Genomic DNA, 14,707 nt, shown 5'->3' with positions numbered 1-14,707 from the left:
ACAGATGTAAGACTCTAGACAACAAATATGGTCTTGAATGTCTTTCTCAGTCACAGCCCTCCTAACACCCTAATTTATTTTAGAAACTGAAGACTGACACATCAAGTTAACCAACGGAATAACATTTATGGAGACCTGGGGTCCAGCACCTGCTATGAATAAGTGAGACTGACATTTTCAAAAATAAAATTCCCCAGCCAAATGGAAAGAAAAGAATTAACAGCTGCTAGATTTCTTCGGCTCACAGCAGCTCAGCAAGCTTCCTAAAGCCTTCAGCACAAAAATTTCCTTCTAAGTTTCAAGATGTGGGAAAAAAATGCATAACTAGATGATCCTCAAACAACCTCATTGGTGAAATCTTTATGAAAGGTTACCGGAATTTGAGAATGATAAAGGAGGAAGAGGACACATTATTTTTTCATCTACTGATTGGTCTAAACCAAATGGCTTTATCATTCCTTACTCATGGCTCGACTTGTAACTCAACTGTGGACATCAAAGTTGTGGATTGTCTAGAGATATTCTCCTGATATTATTCATGTAATGATTATACTGTCCCAACTTAGCACAAGAGGAGTCCAAAAAACAAATATACCTGTCAATAGATGGGGTCTATTTTGAATAATCCAAAATCCAAATTAGACAACAGAAGTCTAGAAATAAGTTCCATGCCTTGTGGGTAAAAATTTGAAACTGCAAATAAAGTTTAGACAAGATTTTTAAACCTTGAAGAACATCAGTAAAATGTTCATGGCGTCTCTTCTAAATCAAATAGAACAGCCCTCAACCTCTGCTGGCTTCCCCGTTAACCGACAAGGATACAGTTTACAGCAGTGGTGGGTAAAGAGGCAAAGGGCTGTACTGTGTGATGGGCTTTTACGAAATAAATGGATTATGTATTCGCTACTGCGGGACGCTTTGTCAGGCACCTGGAGGAATCCTTACCCAATCCTGAAGTGAGTGAAGTCTCAAAAACCACCTTTCACAGATGGAGAAACAGGCTGAGAGTTCAAGCCACCCAGGTCCAAGATTCACCCGAGCCCTGTCCACTCTGCACTTCTCAATCTTCCATAAAAAAACAGATGATCAATCTGCAGAGCTCCCAAATCAGGTCAAAGGAAAACTAAGAATCTCAGTATGGCTCTACACATCTTGTGACTTTTTAAACTTTGTATAGTGTAAACATTCTTCATGGTGACATCATGGAGTCACTCCCTCAAAGACAAAGATTCAAACAAAATACAAGCTTCTGAGAAAGAGAATTCTGTCATATTCGTCCTTCCATACCCTCAGTGACTAAAAACACACTGCCTGTCACATGACTGGTCTTTGGTAAACGTCCCACACATTGAGAGGTGATCAGATAACCCATGAAATGGGGGCTGGGGGAAGAACAGGAGCAGGAAGAAGAAAGGATAGGATAGGACAGGAAAGGGGGAGAGAGAGCAAAGGAAGAGCTTGAAGGTAGGATCCAACCAGTATCAGCTACCTCCTGTCATCTGTTATACATGATATTAGGGATACCTGCCTGTATTTGACATAACAATGATCTAAAATGAAAACCTATGGGAGTTCGTGGCAGAGACAACATGCTCAGAAGGGTCTGGGGATGTTCAGTTAGAACAGCTCCACATACATTATATTCAAAGCAGCTTATGCTGGTGGAGGCAGGGCAGCAAGAGGGGAGGGACTAACAGATAGAAGCTACTATGCCCAGAACAGACGAGCGACAACGGTCTACTGCACGGCACAGAGAAATACAGCCACTGTCTTGCAGTACCTTTAAATGGAGCCTGTAAAAACACTGCATCAATATGTTGCTCACCTGAAACTAATGTAATATTATAAATAAACTTTACTGCAACAGTAAATTAATTAATTGTTTTGATAAAATAAATGTCCTAAGTTTCTAAAAAATAAAATAAAGCAGCTTATGCTGAGCTTTAGATTAAACCTCAAGTCATTACTATAAATTATTAGCATTGTCATTTCTCCCTAAAATTCACAGCACTTACTATATTATCTAAATAACACTTCAAAAAATCCAGGTAGGCCTAGAGAAGCTGAAGGAGAAAGATCAAGTTAGAAATGCAGTCTTTGAGACAACAAGTGAAATAAGACTCTGCCGTCTGCAGCATCTCTCCCACACCCATATTTTATCTTAAACAAGTTGCATTATTAACAAGTTATCCAAAGAAATAACTTTTTGATAAATGTTTATGATCTTCAATATTTGGAAAGATTGATATTTTAATGTAAAAAATATGTAACAGACAAAGACAGGTAGATATAAGCAGAAAAAATCCTCTTCACCTCCAAGTTCATTACTTTGGCAACTGTTGATCATTCTATTACCCAGAAGTGAAAGGCATACAAAGGGAAAAACGATATCTTCCCAGGATAATCTAATTGCAAGACGGAATCAAGGGTGACGGCATGGAAATCAGTCAATAAATTACAACATTTCCATTCTCAGCATCAAAGACAGGTCAGCATGGGGGTTATTAGAACATGAGTCATCAAGCCTGGTCTGAATTCCTCCTCTGCCACTTCCTGGCTCTTTGGGCAAATTACTTAACCTCTTGTGGCCTAACACCCACTGCCTGGAGTTCTTGGGATATTTAATGCAGAACACATTAAAAACAATTAGGACAGTGCCTGACATAGAATAAGCTTCCAATAAACATTAGTTATGATTATTATTAACTACAAACATCAAGAAGAATTCCTTCATGTCAAATATCAAAATTTAAAAGGTGACAAATGCTATGAATAAGCAATGTATGCAAGGTATATAAATGGATGATAAAATATTAAAAGATGCTCAGCTTCATTCATTATTAACAAAAATTTTCAATAATGAGTTCATCTTCACATAATTATCTGTAACAATGAAGAGATAATATAAAATGCAAGAGAAAGAATGGAAAAATACGCATTCCCAACATAATTAATGGAAGTGTACGTTTGCACATTTTGAAAGGTAATTTGATACTATCTATCAAAACTGTAAACAAGTATGTTCTTTGACTCACCAACTTCGTCTCAAAAACTCATCCAACAGAAATGCTCATCCAAGAGGGCAGAGATATGTAAAAGAAATGGGAATGGCCTCCCATTTCCATCAACAGAACACGGGTTAAATAAACCACCTCACATCCACACAGTAGAATAGAGACATTAAAAAGAATATTGAAGATCTTCTGCATGAAAATGAAACTACTGGTCACTTATGATGGAGCAGGACAATGTGAAAAAAAAGAATGTATATATGTATGTGTAACTGGGTCAGCATGCTGTACAGCAGAAAATTGACAGAACACTGTGAATCAGCTATGATGAAAAAAATAAAAATCATTATAGAAAAAAAAGAATATGAAACTATATTCATTATGTGTTAAGGATAAAGTTATAGAACAGAATTTATATATGATACCACTTTTATTTTTAAATACAAAACAAAATTATACACCTATTTAGATATTTCCCTCTATTTGCTTAAAAAATCCAAAAGATGTTAATGACTCTATTTGGCCAATGTGATGTTTATACTATTCACATTTTTGTAATCCATCTGCAGTATTTGGCATTTTTGATTTGTCCCTGTTGTTTACTTAAAGAAAGTCTAAGAACAAACAACAGTGACAAGCACAAATTCCAAAGCCAGTAACTTGGATTTGTATGTTGACCATCTACCAGCAATGTGCCATTTGCCCCAGTACCCCTGTTCATAAAACGAGAGAAGCCCAACCCTGAACCGGAGATACCCACAGGCTGGCACCAACCATGTGACTGCCAGGAGCGGGGGGGGGGGAGGGGCACCAGGGAGCCCTGAGCACAGAGCACAGAGCCAAGTCCACCATCGCTGCTGCCCTACCTGAATCCTTGCCACACACAGATGCCGCCCGGCAGGCCTGCAGGGGCCCATTCAGATGCTAAGGCACCCCAAATTATGAGCAGACAGTTATGACAGCAAATACCCTGGCCCTGGGCAACCACATGTCAATAGTCTGGGCTACAACTGCCTGGCAACCAGAAGGCTGGGGTTGAGATTCCAGCTTGGCTTCCCCTTGTCTTCAATCTTCTCTGTTCGCAGGAACGTGCTGACTTAAGTAATCGCCAAATTCTAATATCCTACCAGGATAACTTTCCTGCTCAAAATAATTACACACCATTAATAGTATACTGCTCAGAGGTACACTGCTGGTCCATAGACCCAGGATCTGGACCACAGGCCCATCCTAAAATAAGGGACCTGTGAGGAAACACCTCAGTAACAGCCTCTTGGAACACAAGGCAACAAAAAGGGCCCCCTCCATCTGAACTTAATACAGTCACACTCCCTACAAGGGCCTGCGGCTCTCACATGGCCCCTCCCTGCCATCAACACAAACTGTGGGGGTTTAAGTTCACCAGGATCCACCCATCATAACTACATGGAGAAGAAAGAACTTTTGCCCACTTCCCATCTGCTAAAGGACCTCAACAGTAAAAATGCTACATACTCATACACCCACACACACTCACTCACACCCACTCACACACACCCCCACAGAAAGACAGCACAAATGCTTACCCGGAATGCTGCGAGAATGATTCTCGTCACTTTCTCTTTGACGGATTCTTGCAGAATGTCGGACAGTACGGGAATGATGTTGTAGCGTCGCAGGTGTTCACACATCTGAGGACTGAAGGCCAGGAGCCATATGGAAAAGATCATCTGATACTGGAGCTGAAAGCCACACTTGTTGCTCAGAACCCCCATGATGCTGAAAAGAAGCACGCATTGGGAATACACTTAGTAGGACAGCAAGAAAGAACAAATAACTGACGGTCCTTCTCACGCTAATGGAACAGTCTCTCTGCATCTCACTCTGCCTGCAGGAACAGGCAAGCTGCCCCTGCTCACCGAGGTCAGGCCTGCATAGCTGCTCGTGAGCCTCTTCCCAGAGTCTCAGGACTCAGCCCCTGCTGCAGGGAGCACAGCCCGTGGAGGGACGGCAGCAGCCTGACTTCACCTGCAGCGGCACTGCCCCCAAGATCTCTGAGCACAGGGACACGGGCCGGGCTGAGCCGTATGCTCTCCAAGGTCTGAGTTTCACTCCAGGCAGGCCTCTTCTAATCTGTCAATCTCAGTGACTCCAGCCTCTTACCCCCACCCCCCAGCCGCAGCTGCTGGGGTAGCACCTCAGACATTGAGAGCCTTTTGTTTCCACAAACCTAGTTCGCAAATTTATGGAGGACATGCTGTCAGCTGAAACCAAGACAGAAAGGTTTCAAGGGAGGAGTGCTTAGCAGCGAGGATGCTGCAGAGAAGCTGAAGGGTTTGACTCTGTCCACACCACACAGGATTCCAGGATAAGGCAGTCTTTAAACCCAAATACCTACCCAGAAATAGGACTGAAGAAAAGCTAAGTCAAGTAAGGCCCTTGTTGAGGGGAACAGACAAGGACTCTTCCTTAAGGACAAGAACTGATCCAGCGGGCAGGAAGCGCATGCTCAGGGCAAAGGGACAGAGAGGCCCCCCTAAACCCCAGCATCCTCATGAAACAATATCTGTGATGGCCTATGTGTGGCAGGTCTACAGAGCAAGGCACAGGGACATCATGGGCAAAACCAGCCACTGTTCACACTCTCAAGGACACAGAGCAGATCTGAGCCGCATCTGCGACCTACAGCACAGCTCATGGCAACGCTGGATCCTCAACCCACTGAGCGAGGCGAGAGATCGAACCCGCATCCTCATGGATACTAGTTGGGTTCTTAACTCTCTGAGCCATAACAGGAACTCCTACTGTTACTTTTTTTTTTTTTTTTTTTTTTTTTAGTCTTTTTTTGCTATTTCTTGGGCCACTCCTGCGGCATATGGAGGTTCCCAGGCTAGGGGTTGAATCGGAGCTGTAGCCACCGGCCTACGCCAGAGCCACAGCAACTCGGGATCCGAGCCGCATCTGCAACCTACACCACAGCTCACAGCAACGCCGGATGGTTAACCCACTAAGCAAGGGCAGGGACCGAACCCGCAACCTCATAGTTCCTAGTCGGATTCGTTAACCACTGCACTATGACGGGAACTCCCCTACTGCTACTTTTAAAGTCACTGGAAAAGTTACTGAAAGATGCTGTGAGACCCTAAGTGCTACTTTTGTTAGCTATTTAATATTTTCCAGTTAGGGTGTACATTTCTTAAAGGAAAGGACCATATGTGTTTCTTTTACTCCCCATAATATACAGTACAGGAGTTCCCACTGTGGCACAGTGGGTTAAGAATCCTGACTGCTGCAGATCAGGTCACTGAGGAGGCACAGGTTCAATCCCTGGCCTGGGAATTTTCCATAGGCCACAGGTACAACCATAAACATACACGCACACACACAATGTCACACATACACACAACGTCACACAAAGAGCATGACAAACACAAACAACTGTCAAATCCAAGATGAGAAAGGAGGTCCGTGGCACCAAAGTGACTACTTGATGTTCTGTTCTGTTTTTTAACCCTGACTTTTTCTTAAAAATCAAGCCAGTGCAGGGAAGTAAGGAGACAAACAGCTGGTCACAGGCTCACATGCACACCTCCGGCTCCTTGTCAGACCTACGAACCTCTCACAGCTCATCATGCAATGTTTCTTTACAAAAAGATCTTACCTTTCATGTGTACATACTGCTTTATACTTTGAAAATACTTCAAATATGGGTAGGAATGTTCCTAAATGGCGACTGAATTTGTGGAGACTATCACCCCAGCAAAACCCCTTCAGCTCCAGTATTTTAAAAATCAGTGCTAAACTTCCAAGTTTCTAGTAAAGTCAAAGTACACAGTATCTGTACAAAATGCTGTTTCACGACTTTTAGTCTCTCTTCTAGGTCTCCCAAGAACACAGAAAAAAAAAATCTACTTTTTGTTTAATAGGGTAAAATTAAATTTCTCATGCAATTACCACACAGATCTATAGGACCATTTATAAACCTAAGCTTTGATTCTGGTAACTATAATTTGAAGAATCACACTATTTCATCATCCCAGATCTTCTTTCATCATTATTCATTCATTATTCTCAACCAAGCTAAAAAATGTTATAGATCAAGATTATAAGAAAATTGGAGAATGATGGAGTCACCTAAGAAGATGACAGAATAGTGAAATAAATCATCCTTTCTCACTGTACTGCCAAAAATATTTCATCACACTTAAAAAGGTGAAAAGCCTGGAAACACCATCTGTGTAGTCAGAAAAGAGTGAACCTCTTGGTCCTGAGACGTCTGTCCTGAGAAGGGCTGCTTGCAAAGCTGGCCCTTGGCTGACTTGCGGGAACTTGACCAGTGAATGGTTCCCTCATGGGAACAACTTTCCCTAAACAACAGGGTGGCTCACTGGCCCTGAGCATGTGCACAGATCACATGCATGTGTGTATGCGGGACCCCTGCTCCCTGGGGTCTAGGATGTGCTGCTCGCCAGGCAGAGGGGCCCACCTGCCACGCCGCCAGTGAAAACAGGGGTCTCTAGGGAGTTTCCTACGCAGAAATCCCACACAAGACATTTTTTTTAAAAAACCTTCCTTTGGATGATTAAGTGTATTGATTTCTTTGAGAACATCAAGGAGAGACCTTTCAAATGCTACTCTACGTCACAAGCAAAGGGCTCACCAGTTGACTCCGTCTGCTTCCACCCAGGCGAAGCGGTACTCGTTGACCCGGAGCATCAGCTGCAGACACCCGGCCACACACTGCACGTACTGGGAGCTCTGCGGGGACAAGCACAGGCTGACACCGGAAGCACTTCGCGCCACGAGGTCATTTTCTTTACTAGAGTTTCTTATCATCTGAACATCCAAAAGTCTCGATTATTTTTTTCAAAAGTCAATCCTCCTATTTGTTTCTCTCTCCTCCTCTTAAAAACAAAGCTGACTTCTGCCCAATTAGGCCAACACAGTTCAAGCCCACTGGACATGCCCAGTCAGGGAAGTCAAGGAACAAAGTAGTTCTGTCTTGGATAAGGTTTGATAAACAGCTTATTATCTTACAATGTTTCACTTACCCTTTGAGCAGAGGCACTACACAGAGAATACTGCTCTTTAGAATTACACAGACATCAAAGAGCAACAATAAAATCTAAACAACACAAGTGTACGCTTTGAGATAGGCCTATATTTGAATGGCCTTGAGCACGTTTCTGAACGTTTTCAATACTCACTTCATCCTTAATGAGGATGATCCCTCCCCAGCACCCTGAAAGGGTGTTGTTAGGATTAACTAAGATAATTCATTCGGCATAGAGCTAGACATTCCATAGAAACTTGACAAATAAGAAGTTTAAAAAAACTATACAGCATATAAAAGTCTAATTAAACACTTGAGAAAGATGATGATTTTTGTCAATCAGTTCAATGGCACTGTCTTAGAGAAGTTGAGGTTAAATCTGAAGGTTGAAACCGGAATAACAACTGCCAGGATGTTGCAGGCACCACAGGGTTAGCAGAGCTGGTAACCCACAGCTGGCCTGGGATCCTCCTCCCTAAACATCTGCCACGAGCCTTACATCTCTAAGAAATGGAAGGACAAGAGGAAATTTCACACTCCAGCCTTAAAGACGACACTAACACCAAGAGAAAAGAAAGGCGAGGACCATGGAGGTTACATAAATTCACAAAACCTAATATACACGATGCTACTTAAACTTTATGTTTTAATCTAAACTAGGTTTGCCAAATTCCAGGCCTCAAATACAAAAACACAATGATATAAGTATATTTGGTGGAATAATACAAAGTTATCCTACAAAGGTTATCTTAGTAAATTTTACCTAGAAAGGAGTGAACACAGTTGCCCAAAAGCACAATATATGTCCAGTGATATAATTTGCTGGAAAACGCAAAACATGAGCAGAAATTAATGACCAAAAAAAGGTGAGTTTTCAGCTCTAAAACAAACTTCCACGATGGGAAATATACATGGACTTTTCCAATCAGGTCGACAGGTAAGCATCCCCTGTCAAGGAAGGTCTCCACCCTTCTTGTTTAGAAGAGTGTAAGCCTTGTCCCTGAGGGTACTGAACGGAGGCACCCAGGGCAAGCCCTCCTCTGCTACTGATCGTCAGCTTCCTCAACGCAAACACTTCTCGGTTCTCCGTCTTTTTCTGACCATGTCTGTTTACCATACTAGGCTGAAATACGTGACACATTCTAACAATGAATTCTTCCTTGCTAGTTATGGCTCAGGATTCGTGTTAGAAATGTGCATGTGAAAGATGTTCTTCTAAACCTGGGCTCTCTCCTATGACACGGGAGGCGACCCAAGACCAGAGCACCCAGGGACGGCGACACTGGCACAAGACAGAATGGTTGCCTTCAATTAAACGGGATCAACTGGACATCTCCTTGTCTTTCACTCACACTGTGCTCTGGGTCTCACTATAAAACTCAATGATTTTTTTTTTTTTTAATGTCTTGTCTTTTTAGGACCCCATATGTGGCACATGGAGGTTGCCAGGCTAGGGATCGAATCGGAGCTGTAGCCACCAGCCTACACCAGAGCCACAGCAATGCAGGATCCGAGCTGCGTCTGCGACCTACACCACAGCTCATGGTAACACCAGATCCTTAACCCACTGAGCGAGGCCAGGGATCGAACCCACAATCTCATTGTTCATAGTGGGATTCATTTCTGCTGTGCCACGATGGGAACTCCCTCGATGATTTTTTTTTTTTTTTTCCTATTTCTTGGGCCGCTCCAGCAGCATATGGAGGTTCCCAGGCTAGGGGTCGAATCGGAGCTGTAGCTGCCAGAGCCACAGCAACTCGGGATCCGAGCCACATCTGCAACCTACACCACAGCTCATGGCAACGCTGGATCGTTAACCCACTGAGCAAGGGCAGGGACCAAACCCGCAACCTCATGGTTCCCAGTCGGATTCGTTAACCACTGCGCCACGACAGGAACTCCTCGATGATTTTTTTTAAAAATAGATAAGCAAGCCTTTGAATTCAACCACCTCTAACCCCACCCAGAGAACACGCACAGTCACACAGAACCATCCAACAGCTCTGCTCGGTCCTCCCCGCCACCTCGGAGCCACGCTCCACGGCCATCCTCCAGGCCAACGCACCTCCCCCTCTCTCTCCAGAGTATGAGGGCAATGGAGACCATGAGTGAGTCACTCGGCCACCCTGACACCTCATCCCCATGCTGACGCCATCTGCCCCCCTCACCTCTCTCACTGAGCAGACGCAGCTCTTCCTGGCCAGGACCCCAGCCCTGGCAAGGTCTGAATCCCACTCCCACACAGAGCGCCTTCACTCTGCAACTCTCTCTCCAATCTCTGACTGGCTTCCTCTGCTCAGCCCCTAAACAGACTCAATCTTTCCAGTCTTAAAATGATCCTCACACCTTGTCCCAACGTCCGCGTCCTCCTTCCTCCCAGCACGTGGAGGTTTCCTGCACCCTCTCACACCCGATCAGGCCCCCCACACAGCCAGCACTGGATCACCAGCCCCCCACATGGCCAGCACTGGGGTCATCGCCCACCCCTCCCCCACGGCCAGCGCTGGGGTCACCAGGCTGCAGTCACCTGCTTACGGCAAAACCAGGCCTCTCCCCAGCTACTCCCTGGGAGGCTCTCTCCCCCGCTCTCTCTCGCTGAACTGACCCACCAGCCACAAGTCCAAGGCCGAATGTCAACTCCTCACCAGGAAAGAAAGGCAGTGACATAGCATCATGGTTGCAGACAAGGGCCCTGAAACCAGCCTGCCAGGCTCAGCCACTTCCAAGCTAAGTGACCTTGAGTGAGCCTCCTACCTCCAGAATGGGGATTAACAGGACAAATTCCAGGGTTGTGGGGATAATTCCATCAGCGAATACATAAGTTCTCAGCACTACATGTCATAAAGAATATTCAACAAATGTCTGCCGCTGCAGGCGCCATTGTATTCTGATTCCTCCAGGTGGAATTAACGGCTTCCACATATAAATTTCTATCCTTGTTGTGTGTGTGTGTGTGTGAGTGATCCCCATTACATCAGAGAGTAAAAGATGAATCTTTTTTTTTTTTTACTTTATTTAAAAAAAAAAATTTTTAGGGCCACACCCCCAGCACGTGGAAGTTTCCAGACTGGGGGTAGAATCAGAGCTGTAGCCGCTGGCCTATACCACAGCCATGCAGGATCTGAGTCGCACCTGCGATCTACACCATAGCTCACGGCAGCAACGCCGGGTACTTAACCCAGTGAGTGAGATCAGGGCTTGAACCCGCGTCCTCATGGATGCTAGTCAGGTTCGTTACCACTGAGCCATGACGAGAACTCCGAACATGAAGTCTTAAGACATATTTTGTTCAAACGAAGTCTTTTTTTATTTTTATTTTTTTTACCTCACTCAGCAGGAAAGGACAAAATATAGCAGCCCTCATATTCCATGCTATCATTTCTCTTAAGCTGATTTCCATGCAGATAACACAGAAATGAACTCCCATCCTCCACACTGTTCAGTGCAAACAATGAACTTGATCTTTTCTTGCTGTATACATTTTCCTCTTTGCTACAATTTCCTATTCTATTAGCAGACATTAGGACATCTGAAAATTAGTCCTGAAATAGCTGTAACTACTAAAAGAAAATCCTGAAATCTTTCGAGATTTCCAACAAAGGCAAAGTGAGCAAGAACTGAAAAGCAGAGAAACGGTCCCTCCTACAAGACGAGGCTGAGAATCACCACCACAGACGAGGTGGTATCTGCAGAAGTCAAGCACTGCTCCTTCCAAACAGAAAAGCCACGAGGAGGAAGGAAGGGCACAGAAGGAAGGGAATCTCGGGGCCCAGAGCTGCACATACCTCACCACTCCCAGTGCCCCCCAGCTCCCCGACCCCTCTGCTCAAAGCACCCCACAAGCGGCTGACATGATCAGCATCCAAGTGTTAAGAACAATTATAAATCAGAAGTATGGCTTGTGAGTAGGAAGGAGCCTTTATTGTTAACAGTTGTGTGCATGACTTTTACTGACCTGAGTTCTACAGGAGATGCTCCATACATGTTTATGATAAAATAGCCAATCAGTGTAAGACGGCACAAAAACAGGTCACTCTTCCCACCCCCAGTACCCCTCCTAGATTACCCACTATTAATAGATCCCTACGTTACCTTGCTGAAATTTTCTACATGTTCTATGTATGTCTTTAAAAAACAAAACAAAACAAGAAAAACTTTGATTTGCAACTTTGTTTTCCTTTAATAAATCTTATAGAGGTCTACTGCACTTTTAACAACTCAATCTATATAAAGGTTTTAAGTCCATGATGCTCTTCACTTCAAAGAAGTATTCCTTAATGCTACACCATTCACTGGGCTGGTTACGCCGCCTGGAATGCAGAAGACACTCCACCTTACTTTCAAATCCATTGCACCTGCTATCCAATCCAGGCCGCAGAAGCCATCTGTCCTTGCAGTGCTGGGAAGCAGCCGGACAGCACCACCCTAGACCACCTGCACTGTCAGAAAGGAACCTTGGCTCTCACTGTACCTCAAAGGCTCCACAAATCTATGCTCAATATTCATTCCACTGGTGTTCATGCTTGCATACAAGCTTCAACAAGGCAGGCCTCGGTTCCTGCCACCAGGGCCACTGTGCATGTGCATGAGTGAAGCTGGACCGAGGGAAGAGAATGCCCAGATTCTCCCACATCCTCCAAAGTTTGGGAGCACAGTATGCCTGCTGAGGTCAGGGCAGCAACACAACAATCAACTTGTAAGGCTGCGCGGCTTCCACGAAAGAACAGGACTGATAATTCCCACGCAAGAGCCAACAGAGAACTGAGCAGTCTGAGGTGCGAGAGGGTTAGTACATGTACTCTGATGTTCGTTATTTTTACATCTGGGTAAAAACAACACAATGCGTTTCAAGAAAATTTAATTTACATACAATCCTCTAAAGCAGAACAACTGAAATGACCCACTCATAACGGATCCCGAAGCAGTCATGCCATCTGAAAAGTCAAGACTGTGGCATGAAGGCTGATTTCTCATTCTGCAGCCTCCAACTTGTTTCATCTGTTTTACAGTGACCCCAAGTGGCGACAACATGGAATGCAGTTTACCAACTGCTTGTCTGCTCTGAAGACCCGAAGGGATCTGAAGACCCGATGCTGGTACATTTTAACAGTCTGGGGAGCCTAAGCAAAATGGAGGACCCCTGAGGGTCCCGGTCCCAGCCACGTGCCTCGGTGTGCACCTGGGGTGGGGCAGGTTTGGCTGCTCACGAGCCTGTGTGCCCCTCCTGTGGCCTCTGCTCAGCCCTGAAGCATGGCTTCTGCAAAGACCTACATCAAAGACGGAGTGTGGTTACTCGAGGAGAGGTGACAAAGTGAGCAAACAGGGCCCACACATGGCGAGGGCTCCAAAACCACCCGGTACCGATTCAGAGCCCTGCTGAAATGTGGCGTCAAAGGAAGGGCTGATGCCCACTCTCAACATGTTAAAGTCTGCTTCCGAGTTGTAGCCTTCCAGAAATGCAGGCATCTTCCGGAAGAGACAGACTATGTTCAGGTTTGAGGAGCACTAAAAAGCCCTTCAAAGGCCAAACGCCAAACTACCCCGATGCTAATTCCGGTTGAGGTGCAGGGGTCTGTGTCTACCAGACAAACCCCTTCATGAACCCCTGCCAAGTCAACAGATCAGTTCTGCTTTTCCCACACACTGGACGGAAAAGAGCCAACGACAAATGTCACATCACCAAAGCCTGTACCTCATGACTGAGCTTTAATAACTTACAAGCACCTTAACAACTGCTTACATGTACAAGACATATGTTGCTGAAAATACCTTTTTAAAAATTTACAAACAAGCCTACAACTTTTCGAATAAATGATTTTTCAAAATTCAAACTGGTAGAAATAAAAAGTCATATAAAGATTCCCAATTAAACACCTGCTTATAGCTGAATGTCTAAACTCCCTGCCTACCACCTCCTTCCCCACCCTGACCCCAAGATCACCTGCTTCTACACCTCATTCTGTCCCATTTCAGAAGGCTGATGGCCATCTTCTGGCCTAACACACCACTTGGCAAATCCTTCACTCCATGCCCCACAAAAAGCCCCATTATCTATTCTGAAATGGACTCAACACACACAGGGATGTTCCCTGCAGGTTACAGAAGCACCAGTGATGAAGGCAGACACTGAAAGGCTTTGATGGAGCTCTGTTTAGGTGTGTTACAGGCAGGTAGGAGACACCATCCCCTAAAGATGCTTTCCAGTTTCCCAGAAATATTTCAGCAAAGGAAGCCAGGCAGACCTCACCTACATTTTTTTTTCTTTTTGGTCTTTTTTGTCTTTTCAGGGCCACACCCGCGGCACAGGGAGATTCCCAGGCTACGGGTCCAATAGGAGCTGTAGCCGCCGGCCTACACCACAGCCACAGTAATGCGGGATCTGAGACGTGTCTGAGACCCACACCACAGCTCATGGCAACACTGGATCCTTAACCCACTGAATGAGGCCAGGGATTGAACCTGCAGCCTCATGGTTCCTAGTCTGATTCGTTTCCACTGTGCCACGATGGGAACTCCTTCACCTACACTTTGAGCTTTTACCCCTACCTCTCTCAACTGGCACCAATCACGCCAACCTCTACATGTCCAAATTTATTGCCAATTCCTGAACTATTTTGAATACAGCAATGTTAAACCACTCCCAATTCGGGGAGATAACTCTAAC

At 44.9% G+C, this 14,707-nt stretch overlaps 1 protein-coding gene across 4 annotated transcripts in view; it reads right to left on the bottom strand.

Annotated features, from left to right (window-relative positions):
• Nucleotides 1–14,707, bottom strand: part of ATP6V1H (ATPase H+ transporting V1 subunit H) — a 58,265-nt gene that overhangs the window by 27,441 nt on the left and 16,117 nt on the right. For all 4 annotated transcript variants that reach the window (XM_005653063.3, XM_013993244.2, XM_013993240.2 and 1 more), the window contains 2 exons: nt 7,651–7,748; nt 4,577–4,769 (listed from right to left, as the gene is read on the bottom strand). In XM_005653063.3, coding sequence (XP_005653120.2) covers nt 4,577–4,769; nt 7,651–7,748 — 291 coding nt within the window. The remainder of the gene's footprint in view (nt 1–4,576; nt 4,770–7,650; nt 7,749–14,707) is intronic.

The sequence above is a fragment of the Sus scrofa genome, chromosome 4 (genome assembly GCF_000003025.6).
Source record: "Sus scrofa isolate TJ Tabasco breed Duroc chromosome 4, Sscrofa11.1, whole genome shotgun sequence".
In the NCBI taxonomy this organism is placed as follows: Eukaryota; Metazoa; Chordata; class Mammalia; order Artiodactyla; family Suidae; genus Sus; species Sus scrofa.
This window is presented reverse-complemented; position numbering and strand designations above follow the sequence as displayed.